Source organism: Bos taurus, chromosome 4 (genome assembly GCF_002263795.3).
Source record: "Bos taurus isolate L1 Dominette 01449 registration number 42190680 breed Hereford chromosome 4, ARS-UCD2.0, whole genome shotgun sequence".
NCBI lineage: Eukaryota > Metazoa > Chordata > Mammalia > Artiodactyla > Bovidae > Bos > Bos taurus.
This window is the reverse complement of record NC_037331.1, coordinates 7,466,070-7,487,125: the sequence shown is the minus strand read 5'-3', so window position 1 is coordinate 7,487,125 and position 21,056 is coordinate 7,466,070. Positions and strand designations below refer to the sequence as shown.

Sequence of the window (21,056 nt, the reverse complement as noted above, 5' to 3'; positions counted from 1 at the left end):
CTAGGAGACTGTAAACAATCGTATGCATAGCTGCAGGAGTCCGGGTAAACTTGTCAGGCGAGTTAGAGAGCCATCTGAGGGGTTTGGATTTAAACACTCCTAATTGCCCAGGAACTTTATTAATTGGAGCTGTAAGTTAACTCTTTGACAGAGAGAGAGCGAGATGGTGGTAGGGGACAGCCCCCAGTAAAGTCAGAGGTGAGAGCACAAAGCAATAAAGTAGGCAGACTCTGGTTTTTTTGGGGGAAAATGCTCGAGAATATCCGGGCGGACTCCTGAGGCTCGATCCCGCCTTTGCGTATGTCGAGCCTCCTTCCTCATGACCTTTGTCACGAGCGGAATGCCTCACCAGCTCCCGGCAAAGAACTGCTAAAGACAGGGACCAAAAAATTATTTCTGACCTGACTGCCCCAATTCAGAACTGAATCATGAAAAAAATATATAAACCACTCATTTGAAAATGAGGTGTCATGGCTATATAAGTGAATTCTCCTGTTATCCTGTATCATGAGTAACACTTTTTTTTTTTTTTTAATGGTGACAGCACCATTTTGCTTGAAGCTTTATCAGGAAATTCTGCAGTCTCCAAATGGCGCTTTGGTGTGGTCCTTCCTAAAACCTGTATTACATGGAAAGATACTGTATACACCAAACACTCCAGAGATTAATAAAGTCATTCAGAAGGTGAGTGTGACTGAATAAGTGTGTTACAGACCGTACAAGAAGTGCAGTGGGGAGCAGGCTGCTAAAATATTTATCATGATTGTTGTATAGCTCGTATTACACACAGTTTTCTTATGTTGATGACAATTCATTTTGCTTTTTGTTTTGTTTTTTTTTTTTGCCTGTGCCCTTTGTTGTTGAGCTTAGATGTGCTGCATCATTCTCTCAGGACATCTGGGGGGAGGAGGTGTTATTTAGAGTAACTAATGCAGGGGGAACAATTAGACAGAAAGAAGGAGGCCGGTCAGGTGGTCCCAGGAGGATGTGGAGAATAGGTGGGCACCTGGTGATGAAGGGAGAGTCAGACCCTGTGTTTGTGGTCTGGGTCTGGTCGTGTCGTTTCTCAAGTTGGTGGTGAGCCTTTGGTGCCCTCACTTTCATTCCTTGGTCCCCGCCCCACTCCGCCTGATGGCAGGCAAGCTCAGGTGAAGAAGTAGAGAGCTTCCCTGGAGGAGTTTGGGCATTGCACAGCTCTGCGTTTTTCCTTTCTTAGGCTTCTTACCTTCTCGTGCATGCTAAATTGCTTCAGTCGTGTCTGACTCTTTGTGATCCCATGGACTGTAGCCCGCCAGGCTCCTCCATCCATGGGATTCTCCAGGCAAGAATACTGGAGCGGGTTACCATGCTACTGCAGGGGATCTTCCTGATTCAGGGATTGAACCCGGGTCTCTTATGTCTCATGCATTGGCAGGTGGGTTCTTTACCACTAGCGCCACCTGGGAAACCCCATTCAATTCAGGATTTATCATTGGTCATATTTACGCTTTCTTCTGAGATGATGGTGCTGTGTTTTCCTGCAGTCTCATCTTTTTTTCTGATAGTGGCTTATGAGTCCGCAGACACTTTTGAGGGGCTTCAGGAAGCCATGGGGCCTGTCAGACCCGAGGAGGAATCACCAGTCCTATTAGTGCTGAACTTCCAGGCTTCAGATGCTACTCACAACTTAAAAGCTGAAAAGTTAGTGGTGGTCATCCAAGCAGTTGGGTTATTTTGGGTCCAAGTAGGTTTTACAAGTTCATGTTTCCTTTCCCTTACGGCTGCCATGTGGAGTCTCTTTCCCACCTGTGACTCAGCTCAGGGGCTGTATTTGCCACTGTTTATTCTGATGGGGAAACAGTGGCTGACTTTATGTTTTTAGGCTCAAAAATCACTGCAGGTGGTGATTGCAGCCATGAAATTAAAAGATGCTTATTCCTTGGAAGGAAAGTTATGACCAACCTAGACAGCATATTAAAAAGCAGAGACATTGTCAACAAACGTCTGTCTAGTCAAGGCTATGGTTTTTCCAGTGGTCATGTATGGAGGTGAGAGTTGGACTATAAAGAAAGCTAAGCACTGAAGAACTGATGCTTTTGAACTGTGGTGTTGGAGAAGACTCTTGAGAGTCCCTTGGACTGCAAGCAGATCCAACCAGTCCATCCTAAAGGAGATCAGTCCTGGGGGTTCATTGGAAGGACCGATGCTGAAGCTGAAACTCCAACACTTTGGCCACCTGATGTGAAGAGTTGACTCATTTGAAAAGATCCTGATGCTGGGAAAGATTGAAGGCAGGAGGAGAAGGGGATGATAGAGGATGAGATGGTTGGATGGCATCACCGACTCAATGGACATGAGTTTGGATAAACTCCGGGAGTTGATTATGGACAGAGAGGCCTGGTGTGCTGCGGTTTATGGGGTCACAAAGAGTTGGACACGACTGAGCAACTGAACTGTGCTGATTCTGAACGTGCTTGATAACTTCTGCTTTTATCTTGAGAATGCCCATTTGGAGGGGTATTTACCGAAAGCCTGGGCTCTCACAGTGAAGTGACGTTAATCTACACGGGCGTCAGGCGTTCATCCTTTCAGGCCTGTGCTTCAGAGGGGCCTAGAGCCAAAGCCAGTGTTATTCAGATAATCTCAGTGCATTAAGCTTTTAAGGACTGTGGGTATTTTAGAAATTTCACAGAAAATGGCTCTATATCACAGCTTTATTTTAACTTCAACTTAAAAAATTCAACAAAAAGTTATTATTGTTATAGTGAATATTATTACACATAATATCATTGATAACAATATTATATGCACTATAGTATTATATACTGGGCTATATTCTGCACTGTAACAGCTAGTGTGACCATCCTCTTGTTGAAGAGCTCACCCTGCAATGGGGAAAGAGAAGACAAACATCTGAGGAAATAACCCAGAAATAATGTGATGAGCGATTCATTCTGAGAGCAGTGTCCACAGGCTTCCTTCCTGGTCTGTGGGTCAGGGTTCAACCAAGAGAAACAGCAGGGAGAGTTAAGAGGAAGCTTCCTCTTAACTTGATACCACTGTATCAAGGTGCTAGGGTGATGGGCCGGTCAGTGATGTGAAGAGAATTTTAAAGCAAGAAGCCTCTCTGCTGGGCTAGGAGGGTGTCCGAGGAAGGGACAAGACCGGACGTGGCCTCCAACCAGGGTTGGGGTCCCGACCTCCCTGGGGAGAGTGTGGTTCTGGCCAGCTGGGTGGCCAGGTTGCCCAGGAGCCTTCCTGGTATGGTTTCAGGGGCATCTGCGTACTGGGGGCTGGAGAAGGTCTACACTCGGTGACTCTCAGTGAGGTTGGACCAAGCCAGGCCTGGGGGCATCATCTGCATCAGGGAGTCGTCCACAAGGAGGTGCCAGGCCAGCAGCAGCCCCTGCTGTTGGAGGAGAGCCTGGAAAGGTGCTGTGTGCGGGGGGCCAGGTGCACGGGAGCTGGGTAACCAGGAGGCTCTGGAGGCAGCTGCCTGCTGGGTGGGGACTCCACAGTGAGGTCAAGAGGAGAAACCTCTGAGGGAGCCTCTGCGGGGAGCCGCCTGTCGGGGTCGGGGACTCCACAGGAGATCAAGAGGAGAAGCCTCTGAGGGAGCTTCTGGCAGGTGCCGCCTGCCAGGGGGAACTCCACAGTGAGATCAAGAGGGAGAAGCCTCTGAGGGAGCCTATGGGGGAGTCGCCTGCCAGGTGGGGACTCCACAGTGAGGTCAAGAGGAGAAGCCTCTGAGGGAGCTTCTGGAAGGAGCTACCTGCTAGGGGGGGACTCCACAGTGAGGTCAAGAGGAGAAGCCTCTGAAGGAGCCTCTGGAAGGAGCCACCTGCTAGGGGGGTACTCCACAGTGAGGTCAAGAGGGAGAAGCCTTTGAGGGAGCTTCTGGAAGGAGCTGCCTGCTGGGTGGAGACTCCACAGTGAGATCAAGAGGAGAAGCCTCTAGGGAGCCTCTGGGGGGAGCTGCCTGCCAGGCGGGGACTCCACAGTGAGATCAAGAGAAGAAGCCTCTGAGGGAGCTTCTGGAAGGAGCTGCCTGCTGGGTGGAGACTCCACAGTGAGATCAAGAGGAGAAGCCTCTGAGGGAGCCTCTGGGGGGAGCTGCCTGCCAGGTGGGGACTCCACAGTGAGATCAAGAGGAGAAGCCTCTGAGGGAGCTTCTGGAAGGAGCCGCCTGCCGGGTGGAGACTCCACAGTGAGATCAAGAGGAGAAGCCTCTGAGGGAGCTTCTGGAAGGAGTCACGTGCCGGGTGGAGACTCCACAGTGAGATCAAGAGGAAGAAGCCTTCCCAGCAGCCCTCCAGATCTCTGTGGCAGAGCCTCATATCGAAGCAGCCAGCATGGGCCAGCCCTGCCCTTCAGACCGGGCCTGAGTGTGGACTTGGAGCGGGGGGATGACCAGATACCCACATAGTGGGTCCTGCGTGGGCTTCTTCATCTTAGGGACCTGGGGCTCCTGAGGGATAAGGAGTTCCCACAAAGCTCCTGGAGAAGGAAATGGCAACTCACTCCAGTATTCTTGCCTGAGAAATCCCATGGACAGAGGAGCCTGGTGGGCTACAGTCCATGGGTTCATAAAGAGTAGGACATGACTGAGCATGGTTGCACATGGAATTAAAGTACAAAGCTCATCAGCTCTTAAATGTTAAGTCTCAGTTTATCAAATATATATTGAGAGGAGGTGGAGGGAGAGATACTAGGGAGGAATCCCTGCTGGAACCTCATCCAGCCCTCACACCCACAAGGAGTGTTAGCAGTGACCTCACTCACTCCTCGGGTGAGTCTCAGGGGCTAGTCAGCATGGCAGAATCTCTCAGCAGGGGCAGTGGTGACTTCTGAACCTAGGTCTGTGTGTCTCCAAGGCCCATGTTTTGCTTCTCTGTCACACCTCACTGTATCCCTACCCTAGGATGCAAGTGCTAGCACAGCAGCTCTGTCCTCAGAGGAGTGTGTTGTGGGCAAATGGGACACGGATCCCCAGCGACAGCACCGGGCAGCAGGGTGGGGAGCAGACTGCTTCCCACAGGATGGGTGGTTATGGGAGGTCATGGTAGGGGAGGCTGGTCACTGCTGGCCTTAGGGCTTCTGATGGGGTGAGGGGCGGGGGTGGGGGCCGTGTGGGTGGACACCCATTCCTGCTTCTGCACTCAACACGTTCAGATGCAGATTGAACCACGTGCTTCTCCAAGGTTCCAGGAACCATCATAGTCACTTTCCCAGATCCTCTCTCGTTCACATCTCAGAAGAACCCAGTAGGGCAGGTGCTTGTTGTTTGAAATCATTGAGTTGTGTCTGACTCTTTTGTGACCCCATTGACTGTAGCCCACCAGGCTCCTCTGTCCATGGGATTCTCCAGGCAAGAGTACTGGAGTGGGTTGCCATTTCCTTCTTCAGGGGATCTTCCCGACCCAGGGACTGAACCCACATTTCCTGCATTGGCAGGTGGATTCTTTGCCACTGAGCCATCAGGGAAGCCTGCGGGTAGGTGCTACTAGGTCCATTTTACAGATGGAACATAGTGAAGGCTGGTGAGGTTTACTCTCCCATACTGATTAGCTGGTGCATGCATGCTCAGTCACTCAGTTGTGTCTGACTCTTTGCAACCCCATGGACTGTAGCCTACCACGCTTCTCTGTCCATGGGACTTTCCAGGCAAGAATACTGGAGTAGGTTGCCATTTCCTCTCCAGCGGATCTTCCTCACACAGGGATCAAACCCATGTCTCCTGTGTCTCCTGCCTTGCGAGTGAATTCTTTCGCTGAGCCATCAGGGAAGCCCTCATTAGCTGGTACATGGAAGCATATTGTGGACTCCATAGCTAAATGCTTTTCACCAGCTGTATTTACAGTGTTAGGTTGTCATGTGGGAAAGAGCTTGTACCCTGCAGCACCCTTTACTATTATCAGCCTGGGACACTAGATTCCTGATCAGATGCTCTGCATGATTTTATGCCTGTGTGTATTGGTGCGTGGTGTTTATGCACCTTCAGCACGTAATTGCCTTCAGGGGAACTTTGGGAGGATGAGAATCAGCCTCACAGGTTACAGATGGAAAGAGGCTACTGGTGTTTTAACCATTAAATGGACATAAAGCCTGATGATTAAGTAACTGAATAGAAATGAAAATTCTGCTTTCTGCTGCTTGTCAAAGATGAACGATGTCCGTGAGGTGGGAGCCTCCCAGGACTGGAGTCTGTAAGTGAACCAGGCACAGGCTGGAGGCGCATGCGCCCTGCACACAGGACTGTGTGTGTGCACAGAGCACTGTGGCCCCAGGAGGCAGCGACTGTCCCTGGGGAGCCCCTCGGAGGGAACAGAACTCGCACTCATTCGATGTCTGACTGCAGGCATCAGATCACTCATCTGAAAGTAGGTCCTCAGCGTTCACCCCGGAAGGAGATTCTCGGGTGGGTGGAAGTGTTCAACATGAAACATTTTATCAAAATGCAGCAAAGTTGCCCAGAGAAAAAGTAATTACGTTTACGAATAGACTAGTTTGAAGTAATCCCTTGTAAAGCGGCAGTCCCTTGAGAAAGCAGCATCAGTAGGTCTGGGAATACACTGTTCTGTGAAACCAGATAATCCCCAGCCCCGGAGATGCATGCTGCTCCCAGAGACCTCGGATGTCTGTGTGCTGTCATCATTTTGTCCTCAAGTCCAAGGCCACGGGTTAATTAAGGTGACAGCTGTGAGATGGCTGAGCCAGGACAGACAGCCAGCCAGCCACATCCAAGCACCATGAGAGATGATCACCTTCAGCAGGTTGCTTTGTAAACCCGGCTTCAGAGCTGAGATGGTTTGCTCAGGGTCTCTCCACAGTCCTTGGCCAACCTGGCCTCCAGCTCATGTCCTTTGACTCAGAAACCTTGTTCCTCCTCCAGGTCCCTCAGGCCTCATTCCCCTTAGAAGCATTAGGCAAATATTCTGAATGCTGAGGAGGGAGCAGGGTGATGTAAATAAGAAAATAATGAGCAGAAAAAATAAGTCCACAGCTAAGATCTCATGCTGAGATCCAGTCACCTCTTTCTTTCTTTATTTTTGTAAAGTCAGAATTAACTGCAAGTAAGACAGGCTATTTTCTAAAACCAGCAGTTATTAGGTGATTGATAGGTGAAAAGAGAACCCAAGCAGTTTCTCCCAAGGAGGTAGAAGTGAAGATAAGACTTGAGGCTGTGGCATTTCTGAGAATTGTGCCCACTTCCAGGGGGGGCTCTGAGCTCCGAGCCTCCCGGTCTCCCTACAACCGTCTGAAGGTTTTGTTCAAGTTCTTGATTCTGTAAGTTTTCTATTTCACCAGTTTGGGGAAGTTTTCAGCCATTATTTCTTCTGATAGCTTTTCAGCCCCACTCCTATCTTTCTTGGACTCAGATACAAACATGGAACCTTTTGTTATTGTCTTACAGGTCCCCAAAGCTCTGGCCGCCTTGTCTGTTTTTTCCTCTTGCTCATATTGGTTGATGTGTAATATCCTGTCCTCAAGTTCACTGGTCCTGTCCTCTGTCGTTTCTACTCTTCTACTTGAGGTCATCTGGCAAATTTAAAATACTTTTTGTTACGGCGTTTTCCAGTTCTGTACTGCCCTGTGCTTATCTGTCTTTCTAATAACTTGTATTTTCTTGTTGAGATTTTCTGCTATTTAATTTGCTTCAAGATAATTTTGAATTGCTTGTTGAAGCATTTCTATGATGACAGCTTTAAAATACTTGCCAGATCGTTCCAGCATCAGCTTTGTCTCAATATTGGCGTCAGTTGACGGCTTGTGAGTTCTCTGGTTCTGTGTGCAGCAGGCGATGTTCGGTTGTATTGTGGGCATTTTGACTGTTGTGTTCAGAGACTGTAAGAAATACCTTTCATTTTTGCAGACAGTCTGTTGTTTAGGTTTAACACACAGGTCTCAGCCTTGTTTGTAGGCTGTGACTCCAGGGACGTCTAATCATCACAGGCTTTGTGCTGTTATTTTGATCTGCTCGGTTCATCTGGTGCCCATGAGGCTTCCAGTAGTTTCCAGTCCTGCTGCCTGAAGTGGGGAGGGCTTCTCCAGGAAGTCTGTGCCTTTGCCTATTTCACTGGAGACCACCAGTTTGTTCTCTGAATCTCTGAGTGTGTTTCTGTTTTGTTTGCTGATTTGTTTAGTTTTTTATGCTAAGTGAAATAAATCAGAGAAAGACAAGAACTTAAATGTGGAGTCTAAAAAAAAAAAATGAAACTAGTGAATATAACAAAAGAGAAGCAGGACTTTCCTGGTGTTGCAGTGGGTAAGAATCTGCCTGCTGGTGTAGGAGACATGGGTTTGATCCCTGGTCCGGGAAGAGTCCGCTTCCTGTGGAATCGTAGTTGTTGTCTGTGGAGAGACTAAGGCACAGCTAAACCCATGTGCCTCAACTGCTGAGCCTGTGCTCTAGAGCCCGAGAGCCAAAAGTACTGAAGCCAGGGTGCCAGAGCCTGTTCTCTGCAACAAGAGAAGCCACCGCAATGAGAAGTCTGCGAACAGCAGTGACGATTAGCCCCTGCTCACTGCATCTAGAGACAGCCCGGTGTGCAGCAACAAAGATCCAGTGCAAATAACAGTAATAAAAAGACAACCCTTAAAAAAAGCAGCAGACTCACAGATATAGAGAGCAAACTAGTGGTTGTCACTAGGGAGAGGGGGTGGAACAGGGGCTGGGGAGCAAGAGGTACGGACTCTTGTGTATGAAATAAGTTGCACGGGTATATTGTACCGCATAGGGAATATAGCCAGTACTTTATAATAACTAAAATAGAGTATAATCTTTAAAAATTGTGAATCACAATATTGTATACCTGTAACTTATATATACTGTATAGCAACCATACTTTAATTAAAAAAAAACAAAACCAGAAATGGTCTTCAGATGTGCAGACTCAGCAGTGGTTTTCCCCTTCCTGTGATAACTGGGCCTGTTATCTAGCCCTTTCTCTGCTCTGAGTTCCGAGTCCTCCCTGGCTTAGATCTCTTGCATCTGTCTTGATTGTCTCTGACTTGTCCTTTTCCTTCTTTGTCTCCAGCCTCCTCTGAGGGCTGGAGTGGGGTCTGTGTTATGGCTCCAGACCAGTCCCCAGGCTGTCCCCTTTGCTTTGACTCCGAGCCTGTGCTCAGCCTCTGGGTTGCACCTCTTCCTGTGGGGTCGTTCCCATGTCATCACGGCCTCCTCACCACCTCCTCTGTGCTCCTGGATGTTTCTTGAAATACACAGTAGTTGCTTCATACATTTTTTTCCTGTCTTACCCTAAATCAGTTCCAGATAAAGACCTTTATTCTGATGCATACACTGGCCTCGTCTTTTGAATAGAAGGATCTCTTCATGTGCCCCTTGGTGTTTCCCATGCTTGCTCATCCTTAGGAACAGAGGCTCACACTTACCCACAGACGTCATGTGGGTCCACACCTCCCAGGGTCATGTGAAGGCAGAGGGGAGGCGTATGGACAGGCTGCACCTCCCTTTATGGCTCAGACCCCAGCAGCCGAGCAGAGGGTGGGCACACGTGCAGGGCGGGGAGGGCAGTAGGCGGCAGAGGCAGCCATGTGCTGGTGAGCGCTTCATCCTGTCCTGGACTCCTGGTGGGAATTAGCAGCAGGAGCCCCTCGCTTCTTTCCAGCCCCTGAGCTGGCGTGACCTGTGCCCTTGTGACCTCAGAGGTGTGTGGTTGGACTCCCAAACCCTCTTTAATCTTATCTCTTTGCATTTAGACTGTTTTTGATATAGAAATATAGTAATGTGGCCATAGGCATCTTCATGGGACTTTCCAGGTGGCTCAGTGGCAAAGAATCCACCTGCCAGTGCAAGAGACGCAAGGGATGCGGGTTCGATCCCTGGGTCAGGAAGATCTCCTGGGGAAGGAAATGGCAACCCACTCCAGTATTCTTGCCTGGGGAATTCCATGGACAGAGGAGCTTGGCAGGCTACAGTCCACAGGGTTGCAAAGAGCTGGACACGATTAAGTGTGCACACACTCACACACACACACACACACACAGAGGCATCTTCATGGGTATAGCTTTGTATTTCATTTCAATTATTTCCTTAGGACAGTATCCTTTTATTTTGAGAGAAAAAGGCAAGGAAGTTTTTTGTAGGTCAGTGACTATGAATATTTTTTATGATACCAAATTATTTTACAAAACCCATATGCTCATTTGCTCTGCCAGCAGCAATAAATAAATAGAGTTTTGCACTACTGGTGATAATGTAAATTAATACAGGCACTATGGAGAACAGTACGGGAATTCCTTAACAAACTAGGAATAAAACTACCATATGACCCAGCAATCCCACCACTGGGCATTGTTGTTCAGTTGGTAAGTCGTGTCTGACTCTTTGTGACCCCATGGACTGCATCGTGCCAGGCTTCCCTGTCCTTCACCATCTCCTGGCGTTTCCTCAAACTCATGTCCACTGAGTCAGGGATGCTGTCTAACCATCTCATCCTCTGACATCCTCTTCTCCTTTTATCTTCAGTGTTTCCCAGCATCAGGGCCTTTTCCATTGATATGGCTCTTCGCAGCAGGTGGTCAAAGTATCGGAGCTTCAGTTTCAGCATGAGTCCTTCCAGTGAATACTCAGAGTTGATTTCCTTTAGGATTGACTGATTTGATCTCTTTGCTGTCCAAAGGACTCTCAAGAGTCTTCTCTAACACCACAGTTCAAAAGCATCAATTCTTTGGTGCTCAGCCTTCTTTAAGGTCCAACTCTCACATTCATACATGACTACTGGAAAAACCATAGCTTTGACTGGATGGACCTTTGTTGGCAAAGAGATGTCTTTGCTTTTTAATGCCATCTAGATTTGTCATAGGTTTCTTTTCAAGGAGCAAGCGTTTTTTAATTTCATGGCTGCAGTCACTGTCTGCAGTGATTTGGGAGCCCAAGAGGATAACATCTGTCACTGTTTATACTTTTTCCCCTTCTATTTCCCTGGAGTGGCTACCCACTCCAGCATTCTTGCCTGGAGAATTCCATGGACAGAGCAGCCTGACAAACTACAGTCCACAGGGTTGCAAAGAGTTGGACGTGACTGAGTGACTAACACTTTCATACTACTGGGCATATACCCTGAGAAAATCACAATTCAAAAAGATATATGCACCCCAGATTTCATTGCAGCACTGTTTACAATAGTCAGGACATGGAAGCAACCTAGATATCCGTTGACAGAGAATGGATAAAGTTGTGATACATATATGTAATTGACTACTACTTAGCCATAAAAAGAAATGAGTTGAGAATCAGTTGTAGTGAAGTGGACGAACCTAGATCCTATTATACAGAGTGAAGTAAATCAGAAAGAGAAAAACAAATACTGTAATTAATGCAGATATATGGGATCTAGAAAAATAGTACTGACGAGCCTATTTGCAGGGAAGAAACGTAGACACAGGCTTAGTGAACAGACTTGTGGACACAGCGGTGGAAGGAGTAGGTAGGATGGATTGAGAGAGTAGCATTGTAATGTAAAAACATTACGCACCATGTGTAAAATAGACAGCTGGTGGGAATTTGTTGTATGACACAGGGAGCTCAAACCGGCGCTCTGTGAAAACCTAGAGAAGTGGGATGGGATGGGAATGGGGAGCGAGGCTTGAAGAGAGGGGATATATATAGTTATGACTTATTTGAGTTGCTGTATGGCAGAAACCAACACAAAAAAAGCAATTATCCTCTAAATAAAAAAAATTATCCTCTAATTAGAAACAGTTTTGCTTTCTCCTAAATAGAGTTGGGTATCATAAACCAGATCATAGATGCTAGTTGAGAATGTATGGTTGAGGAGGACGTGTGGGCAGATGTTGTCTTATTTAGCCAGTGTATACTGGAACATTCATTCTTAGAGTGACCCGTACCCTGGAGACTCCATGGTGAACAGATGGGCAACGTGCAGTGGAAGGAGCCTGGAGGAAGGGGCACTGGCACGGTCACCTTATCCGGTGACGTGTGGCCTTGGAAGATCTTTGCTCTGATGGCCAAGTTGCACACAATGTGTATCTCCTTGTTGTGGCAGCCACAGGGCTGGAGGATCTGCCCAGTGCAACACAGCTGAACTAGAGACACACCCTGATGTGCTTTATTTTGCAGGTAAATCATACTTTTGATTTTGTGGGCAAGTTGAAGACTTTGTCAGAAACACTGCTGAGTGCGTCCAGCATTTTTCAGAGCAGCGGAAACGGCCAGATGCTCCACCAGCTGCAGGTGAGGGGTGGCTCCTTTGCCACCAAAGGCTGGGAGACCCCAGGTGTGTCTGCAAAACCAGAGGTCTCCTTCAGAGGGCGCTAGAGAGTCACCTGCGGCTTGGCTTTGCCGGGTGACTAGTAATGTTGATGTAAAATTGGATAAGTGAGAAAACTTCTTGTAAATGATCAATTGTTTTGCCCATGTAAGATCTTACTGCTGTGAGAATGATCAATAATTCATGAATATTTATTTGTGCTTTAAATTCCATATTAACTTAAAGCTGTTTTTTTTTTTGAGCAGAGAACGGTTTATTTCAGGGCCATGCAAGGAGACAAGTAGCTCGTGCCTTGGTCTCAGTTTTTTATTGGAATATATTTGCTTTACACTGCTGCATCAGTTTCTGCTGTACAGCAAAATGAATCAGGCATACATATACGTATATCCCCCCTTTTGGATTTTCTTCCCATTGAGGTTCCCGCAGAGTATTGGTGAGAGTTCCCTGTGCTATACAGTAGGTTCTGTTAGTTATCTATTTTATACATAGTTATCAGTTGTGTATATATGTCAATCTAAATCTCCCGATTCCAGTTCATCAGCCCTGCCAACTGAAAGCTTTTTGGAAGGTTTGCATGCTTTTGAACTGTGGGCCTGTTAAACCCTTCATTCCCTAATATTCTGTATTGAGAACATAATGTATTCCAAAAAATCATGGACTTTAGCTTCAAATGTCTCAACCTCTTCAGAGAAGGACAATCACTAATTACAAAACTTTAATCAAGGTAGGTCACATGATAACTTTCTGGGGCATCTGTGTCGCTCTAACTTGAGCTTGAGAAAATATACCTACATTTTGTTCTTGTTTGGTTTGTTTCTTATCCACCAGACGTGTAGTTCTAGGTGGTCCCGAGCAGGGACTCAGAGCTGGAGAGTCTTGGATTCCCAGCCCTGTCCCCACTGCCGTGTGATCTTGAACTTCTCTGTGCCTTGGGCTTCTTACCTGTGAAGGGAGGAAAGAACCACAGTTTTGAACTGTGAAGCGATTTAGATTATGTAAATCGAACAGGACTGAGTGGCTTCATTTCCACTTTTCACTTTCATGCATTGGAGAAAGAAATGGCAACCCACTCCAGTGTTCTTGCCTGGAGAATCCCAGGGATGGTGGAGCCTGGGGCTGCCGTCTGTGGGGTCACACAGAGTCGGACATGACTGAAGCCACTTAGCAGCAGCAGCAGCAGCAGCAGCAGCAGCACCAAAGCACTGGTACGTAGGAGAAGATGTCTCTGCATCTGGGTCCTTCCCAAAGCAGATACTGAGATGAGATTGCATCTGTGAGGATTTTGTCAAGGAAAGAGGTGTTGAGGCAGAGGCAGGGAGGCAGGAAAGTAGAAGTTGGTGAGGCAGGAGAGGCAGATGAAGCAAGGGAGTCAGGGGAGGCTGATGAAGCAAGGGAGGCAGGGGAGGCAGGGGAGGCTGATGAAGCAAGGGAGTCAGGGGAGGCAGGGGAGGCAGAGGAAGGCAGGGGAGGCAGGGGAGGCTGATGAAGCAAGGGAGGCAGGAGAGGCAGGGGAGGCAGGGGAAGGCAGGGGAGGCTGGAGAGGCTGATGAAGCAAGGGAGGCAGGGGAGGCTGGGGAGGCAGGGGAGGCAGGGGATGCTGATGAAGCAAGGGATGCTGATGAAGCAAGGGAGGCTGGGGAGGCAGGGGGAAGCAGGGGAGGCAGGGGAGGCTGGGGAGGCAGGGGAGGCAGGGGAGGAAGGGGAAGCAGGGGAGTCAGGGGATGCTGATGAAGCAAGGGAGGCTGGTGAAGCAAGGGAGGCTGATGAAGCAAGGGAGGCTGGGGAGGCAGGGGGAGGCAGGGGAGGCTGGGGAGGCAGGGGAGGCAGGGGAGGAAGGGGAAGCAGGGGAGTCAGGGGATGCTGATGAAGCAAGGGAGGCTGGTGAAGCAAGGGAGGCTGATGAAGCAAGGGAGGCTGGGGAGGCAGGGGGAGGCAGGGGAGGCTGGGGAGGCAGGGGAGGCAGGGGAGGAAGGGGAAGCAGGGGAGTCAGGGGATGCTGATGAAGCAAGGGAGGCTGGTGAAGCAAGGGAGGCTGATGAAGCAAGGGAGGCTGGAGAGGCAGGGGGAGGCAGGGGGAGGCAGGGGAGGCTGGGGATGAAGGGGAGGCTGATGAAGCAAGGGGGGCTGATGAAGCAAGAGAGGCAGGGGGAGGCAGGGGAGGCTGGGGATGAAGGGGAGGCTGATGAAGCAAGAGAGGCAGGGGGAGCCAGGGGAGGATGGGGATGAAGGGGAGGCTGATGAAGAAAGGGAGGCAGAGGAGGCAGGGAGAGGCAGGGGAGGCTGGGGAGGCAGGGGAGGCTGAGGAGGCAGGGGAGGCTGGGGAGGCTTAGGAGGCAGGGGAGGCTGAGGAGGCAGGGGAGGCTGGAAGGGAGGGGAGGCAGGGGATCCCGAGGAAGCAGGGGAGGCAGGAGGGACTGGGGAGGCAGGGGAGGCTGAGGAGGCAGAGGGAGGCTGGGGAGGCTGAGGAGGCTGGGGAGGCAGGGGAGGCAGGGGAGGCTGAGGAGGCAGAGGGAGGCAGAGGGAGACAGGGGAGGCAGGGGAGGCAGGGGAGGGAGGGGACTCAGGTGTGGCAGGGGAGGCAGGGGAGGCTGGGGAAGCTGATGAAGCAAGGGAGGCTGATGAAGCAAGGGAGGCTGATGAAGCAAGGGAGGCTGATGAAGCAAGGGAGGCTGGGGAGGCAGGGGAGGCAGAGGAGGCAGGAGAGACTGGGGAGACAGGGAGGCTGAGGAGGCAGAGGGAGGCTGGGGAAGCTGAGGAGGTAAGGGAGGATGGGGAGGCAGGTGAGTCAGGGGAGGCAGGGGAGGCTGGGGAGGCAGAGGAGGCAGAGGAGGCAGGGGAGGCAGGGGAGGCAGTGGAGGCAGGGGAGGCAGGGGAGGCAGTGGAGGCTGGGAAGGCTGGGGAGGCAGGGGAGACTGGGGAGGCAGAGGAGGCAGGGGAGGCTGGGGAGGCAGGGGAGACTGGGGAGGCAGGGGAGGCAGGGGAGGCTGGGGAAGAAGGGGAGGAAGGGGAGGCTGGGGAGGCAGGGGAGGCTGGGGAGGCTGGGGAAGCAGGGGAGGCAGGGGAGGAAGGGGAGGCTGGGGAGGCAGGGGAGGCAGGGGAGGCAGTGGAGGCTGGGAAGGCTGGGGAGGCAGGGGAGACTGGGGAGGCAGAGGAGGCAGGGGAGGCTGGGGAGGCAGGGGAGACTGGGGAGGCAGGGGAGGCAGGGGAGGCTGGGGAAGAAGGGGAGGAAGGGGAGGCTGGGGAGGCAGGGGAGGCAGGGGAGGCTGGGGAAGCAGGGGAGGCAGGGGAGGCTGGGGAGGCTGAGGAGGTAGGGGATGCTGGGAGGCAGGGGAGGCTGGGGAGGCTGAGGAGGCAGGGGAGGCTGGGAGGCTGGGGAGGCAGGGGAGGCTGGGGAGGCTGGGGAGGTAGGGGAGGCTGGGAGGCAGGGGAGGCTGGGGAGGCTGAGGAGGTAGGGGAGGTTGGGGAGGCAGGGGAGGCTGGGGAGGCATGGGAGGCTGGGGAGGCTGGGGAGGCAGGGGAGACTGGGGAGGCAGGGGAGGCAGGGGAGGCTGGGGAGGCAGGGGAGGCTGGGGAGGCTGGGGAGGCATGGGAGGCGGGGAAGGCTGGGGAGGCATGGGAGGCAGGGGAGGCAGGGGAGGCTGGGGAGGCAGGGGAAGCAGGGAAGGCTGGGGAGGCTGAGGAGGTAGGGGAGGCTGGGAGGCTGGGAAGGCTGGGGAGCAAGCGGAGGCAGGGGAGGCTGGGGAGGCAGAGGAGGCATGGGGAGGCTGGGGAGGAAGGGGAGGCAGGGGAGGCAGGGCAGGCTGGGGAGGCAGGAGAGGCAGGTGAGGCTGGGGAGGCAGGGGAGGTAGGGGAGGCTGGGGAGGCAGGGGAGGCTGAGGAGGTAGGGGAGGCTGCAGAGGCAGGGGAGGCTGGGGAGGCTGAGGAGGTAGGGGATGTTGGGAGGCTGGGGAGGCAGGGGAAGCAGGGGAGGCTGGGGAGGCTGAGGAGGTAGGGGAGGCTGGGGAGGCTGGAGAGGCAGGGGAGGCAAGGGAGGCTGGGGAGGCTGTGGAGGAAGGGGAGGCAGGGGGGAGGCTGGGGAGGCAGGAGAGGCAGGTAGGGCAGGCTGAGAGGCTCGGGAGGCTGGGGAGGAAGGGGAGGCAGGGGAGGCTGGGGAGGCAGGAGAGGCAGAGAAGGCACGGGAAGGCAGGGGAGGTTGGGGAGGAAGGGGAGGCAGGGGAGGCTGGGGAGGCAGCGGGAGGCAGCGGGAGGCAGGGGAGGCTGGGGAGGAAGGGGAGGCAGGGGAGTCAGGGCAGGCTGGGGAGGTAGGAGAGGCAGGGGGAGGCAGGGGAGGCTGGGGAGGAAGGGGAGGCAGGGGAGGCTGGGAGGCTGGGGAGGCAGGGGGAGGCAGGGGAGGAAGGGGAGGCAGGGCAGGCTGGGGAGGCAGGAGAGGCAGAGGAGGCAGGGGGAGGCAGGGGAGGCTGGCGAGGCAGGGGAGTTTGGGTCCTGGGTCCCCAGTCAGCAGATCTGGCCCTGCAAGATGTGGGTTGTGGGGCTGGGTGGAATTGGCCCCGCCAGTCCCTGTGTTTGGTGAGTGCCTCCGTTGAGCTGAAGTCAGTTACCAGGGGACAGGTTCCTGTGTCGGGGCGCCGTGGCTCTTAGGCGTGACTTTGGTGATGGTCACGGCTGAGAGCAGCCTGGGGAGGTGTGGCCTCTGGGCAAGGATTTCCAAGCATAGCAGTGGGCCTTGGCCGGTTCCGTTCCTGGAGTTGGAAGTCTGTGATGCTCTTGTGGTGGGTATGGCTGTTACTGCTTTCTTCTTTGTTTTCCCGTGGGTTCGTCTGCTGACATAAAGATCAGGAGACATTTTCTGTTGTGAATCATATAGGGTAAATACTTCAGGCTTTGATAAGGGCTCTGCTATTACTACAGATGGTTACATGCAATATGTGTGGGTGTGCTTAGTCCCTTCAGTCGTGTCTGACTCTTTGTGACCACATGGACTGTAGCCCGCCAGGCTCCTCTGTCCGTGGGATTCTCCAGGCAAGAATACAGGCATGGGTTGCCATGCCCTCCTCCAGGGGATCTTACCAACCCAGAAATCAAAGCCATATCTCCTGTGGCTCCTGCATTACAGGCAGATTCTTTCCCACTGAACCACTGAGGAAGCCCTACATGCAGGATAATAAACAGCAAATCGAGTGTCTAGAAAGTAGCATGAGACATGTGAGCAGGAGAGCACATGACAGTGCCCAAGTCCGTCTCAAGAATCAGGTGGTTTGTGGAGGGGTAGGGAAAAATTAGGAGCTTGGGGTTAACAGACAGTCACTACTGTATATAAAACAGATAAACCACAACTTACTGTATAGCACAGGGAACCATATTCAATATCTTGTAATAACCTAAAATGGAAAAGAATATGAAAAAGAGTAAAAGACTACACATACGTATAACTGAATCACTATGCTGTACAACTGAAACTAATACAACTTTGTAAATCAAACATACTTCAGGAAAAGACAAGGAGGCCGTTTCATGGCGAAATCTTCAGTTTAGCTGAATGCTGTTTACACAGTAGTCAAGTTAGAAATTAAAGCCAGTTATTCAGTCACTTGAAGAACTGTTTGCTAAGAGAATGAAGTGTGGTGAGTGGCTCTATTTCTTAGCATCAGGATCGCATTCAAGGAGCATCCGTAATATCCTTGGACTTTCAATAAGTGATGTCAGGGCCCTTCGCTGGTCTGGCTCTGCCCCCAGAGGGCCAGGTTAGTATTCTGCTGATACCGGCAACCCTGACTTTTTCCTTCAATTAAAAGCATCTTTTTGTGGAGATGTTGCTGAGATTAAATTACTAATACATATAAAGTGCCTTCCACAATGGTGGGTGAGTAGCTAGTGCTCAAAGAAGATCCCTGGAGATGTAAATGGCAGCCCACTCCAGTGTTCTTGCCTGGAGAAATCTATGGACAGAGGAGCCCGGTGGGCTACAGCCCATGGGGTCACAGGAGTCAGACACGACTTAGTGACTGAACAGCAGTAGCGGCAGTGTAAGAATATAAACAAGATTTTTAAAAAGCAGACACTGAGGTTTCATCACGCAGTCCTGTCATCTGTAGACAAGAGGCGACTGTGAAATTAAAGAGCTAAATGCAGAAGGTGGTTCTTATTTGAAAATTGTCAGAAGTCCTCAAGTTATAAAGTTATTTGGTAAAGGTAAGTCAGGATAACATCAGTGTTCTCCAGGGAGCTAACAAATCCCCAAATTAATCCCCACTCAGAGCTCCCCCTCCCTTCAGCTGATCCTGCGTTGGCGCCTGCACCTACATTTTCACTCTCAGTGGCTTGTCGAGTATAGTAAGTGGGTGGTACCACAGTGGGCGTGTGCATGTGCCCGCTGCAGGGTAAGCAGGCAAGAGGCCATCAAGCTGATGAAAGTAATCTTGGAGAACCTTCCACAGGGAAACCTTTGACCAATGAGGTGGAGCTGGAACTGTCCATAGTGAAAGAAGATGTGCATGATGATACGAAACGTGCTTCCAAAGAGAAGGCTTTGAATATTGCAGGTTCAAGACAGGGTTTGGGAAAAGGCTGAAACCTTTCGTCAGTGTTTTTATAACAATGACCCCCTCTTTATAACTGGCCTGTGGAAAAGGCAACACAAAGGATTTATATAAAGGACCACCAAATAGTTTTGTTAGAAAGATTTGAAAGAAAAATCAACACTGAATTCATTCTTTGTTTTTAATGAGTGTGTCCTAAGTGATTCAGGTGTGTTCAACTCTGTGATCCCATGGACTGTAGCCTGCCAGTCTCCTCTGTCCATGGGATTCTCCAGGCAGGAATACTGGAGTGGGTTGCTATGCTCTACTCCAGGGGATCTTCCTGACCCAGGGATCAAACCTGCATCTCTTACATCTCATTGGCGGGAGGGTTCTTTACTACTAGCACCACCCAGGAAGCCCCTTATTTTCAATATTAGTGCATAATTACCACTATCACTCAAATTGTTTTCAGTCTTAATGCATATTTACAATTATAACCTAAGTGGTTTACTTTTGTTTTTCAAGTAAATTCCTGAGCAAATGTTGTCCTGTTATTCACTGGGGTGTTTTAAAACCCTTTACAGAGGACTCACTTTTTGAGCCATTTTCCCGTATCATGAAACTTGAGATAAACCTAGCAAATATTATTTGACGAGAGGAATGGTGGGATTATTTTTGTTAAACTATATTGTTTTCCTCTAGGAAGCCCTGAAAAACAAATTTATAAGAAGCTTTATAAAAAGCCAGCTACACATTGATGTAGGCAAACTGACTGAAAAGCTTCAGATCTTCGGTAAGTGTGGTGGATGGTGTGGTGGGTCCACCCTCCGGCCAGGAAATTTCTGGGTGACACAGATAAGCCACTGCTTCCTCCCCCAGTTTCTGGTTTCTCATCTGTTAGATGAAGAGCTTGAATTAAATATACTCCATAGTTTGCTTATAACTGAAGTTTTCTTACTTGCTGATTCAGGGCTTGAATAGTAAGGGACTTAGTTCAAAAGGAAGGGTTCTGATTTAAATATATGAATTGTGAGGTATAACACAAGTTTATAAAAGAAATGGCTATCACTGAGTTACTAAGTCAATTGAAAGCATTTATATTGATTTGAGGATTTGAAGATCTGAAGCTTAGATAAAAAATTCATCAATCAGCAAATGTTTATTGCATGCCTACAGTTTATCAATCCGTGACTTCATTTAGATACTCAACAACCTTTTTGTGAACATGCAGGAGAGTCAGGCTCTGAGCGAGAATCTGATTTTCCAGGTGCGTCCCAAGGATGCTCCCAGGAGCATGGACCAGTAGATGGAATGGAAGTACTTCCAGGAGGGGAGGAAGGGTGTCAGGCCATCCGAGGCCCCCGGCACTGTGCTCATGCCCGGGACAGGGGCTGCGTCTGCCTGGAGCATGAGGGTTAGTGGGGGGCAAGGCATTAGTGATTTATGGCCTTAGAAAGTTTAACAGTATTTTTAAATAGATATTACTGCCTTGAATCATGTTTTCATATAGTTAAAAGCAGACTTGAAAACACAGTCATTCTGGAAAACTAGCAAGTGGCTCCCTTGCGAGCTGTGGGGCGAGGATCATGCTTCCTGTCCCGACACTGAGGCTCATTACTGTGTGTGCCTGCAGCCCCACTAGGGCTACCTTGGGGCGCAGGGACCAAATGCTTCTCCAGCACCCTGCTGAGAACCCATACCACTTCTCAACAGGTTTCTATTTTCCATATTATTCAGTGAAGTGGTTTTTTTTTTTTTGGTTCTTTAATTATTTGAAGGTTTATAACTTAATTTAGAAATATTTGGGATTTTCCACTTATCTTTATGTTACTGATTTCCAGCTTCAGGTCACGGTGGTCAAAGCATGTACAGTCAATATGACTTCATTTGTTCCAGATTTGTTGACTTAATGCCCCTGCATGGTTAGCCTGGCTTCTCCATATAACAGTTCTATGTGGGGACGGGATGCAACCCTGTATGCCCTTGGTTTTTGTAAGCCTGTTCTATTGGCTATTAAGAAGTGCGTGTTTATATTTCTCGTTATGGTTGTGGATTTGTCTATTTCTCCTTGATTCTGTCAGTTTAGGCTTGATTTGTTTTGAGACTGTATTTAATTTTCTACTGAGAACATGTAAGATCTTTATTTTCTTATGTTTGTATTTAAAATTTTTGTTTCTTTCTAGCAGTTTTACTTTACATTTTACATCATGGGTTTCCTGGTTTGGTTTTGAGGCACTTCTTGAATTAGTTTCTTGATATCGTACATTTCGGGAGAGTCTTATTCATTTTCTCTTGGTATGTTACT

The 21,056-nt window shown here is 50.1% G+C and overlaps 1 protein-coding gene across 1 annotated transcript in view; it reads left to right on the top strand.

The window, feature by feature from the left end:
* Window positions 1-21,056, top strand: part of ABCA13 (ATP binding cassette subfamily A member 13) — a 374,331-nt gene that overhangs the window by 91,172 nt on the left and 262,103 nt on the right. Inside the window, exons 27-29 of the mRNA XM_059886027.1 lie at window positions 545-684; window positions 12,083-12,196; window positions 19,454-19,544. Of these exons, the coding sequence (XP_059742010.1) occupies window positions 545-684; window positions 12,083-12,196; window positions 19,454-19,544 (345 nt within the window). The remainder of the gene's footprint in view (window positions 1-544; window positions 685-12,082; window positions 12,197-19,453; window positions 19,545-21,056) is intronic.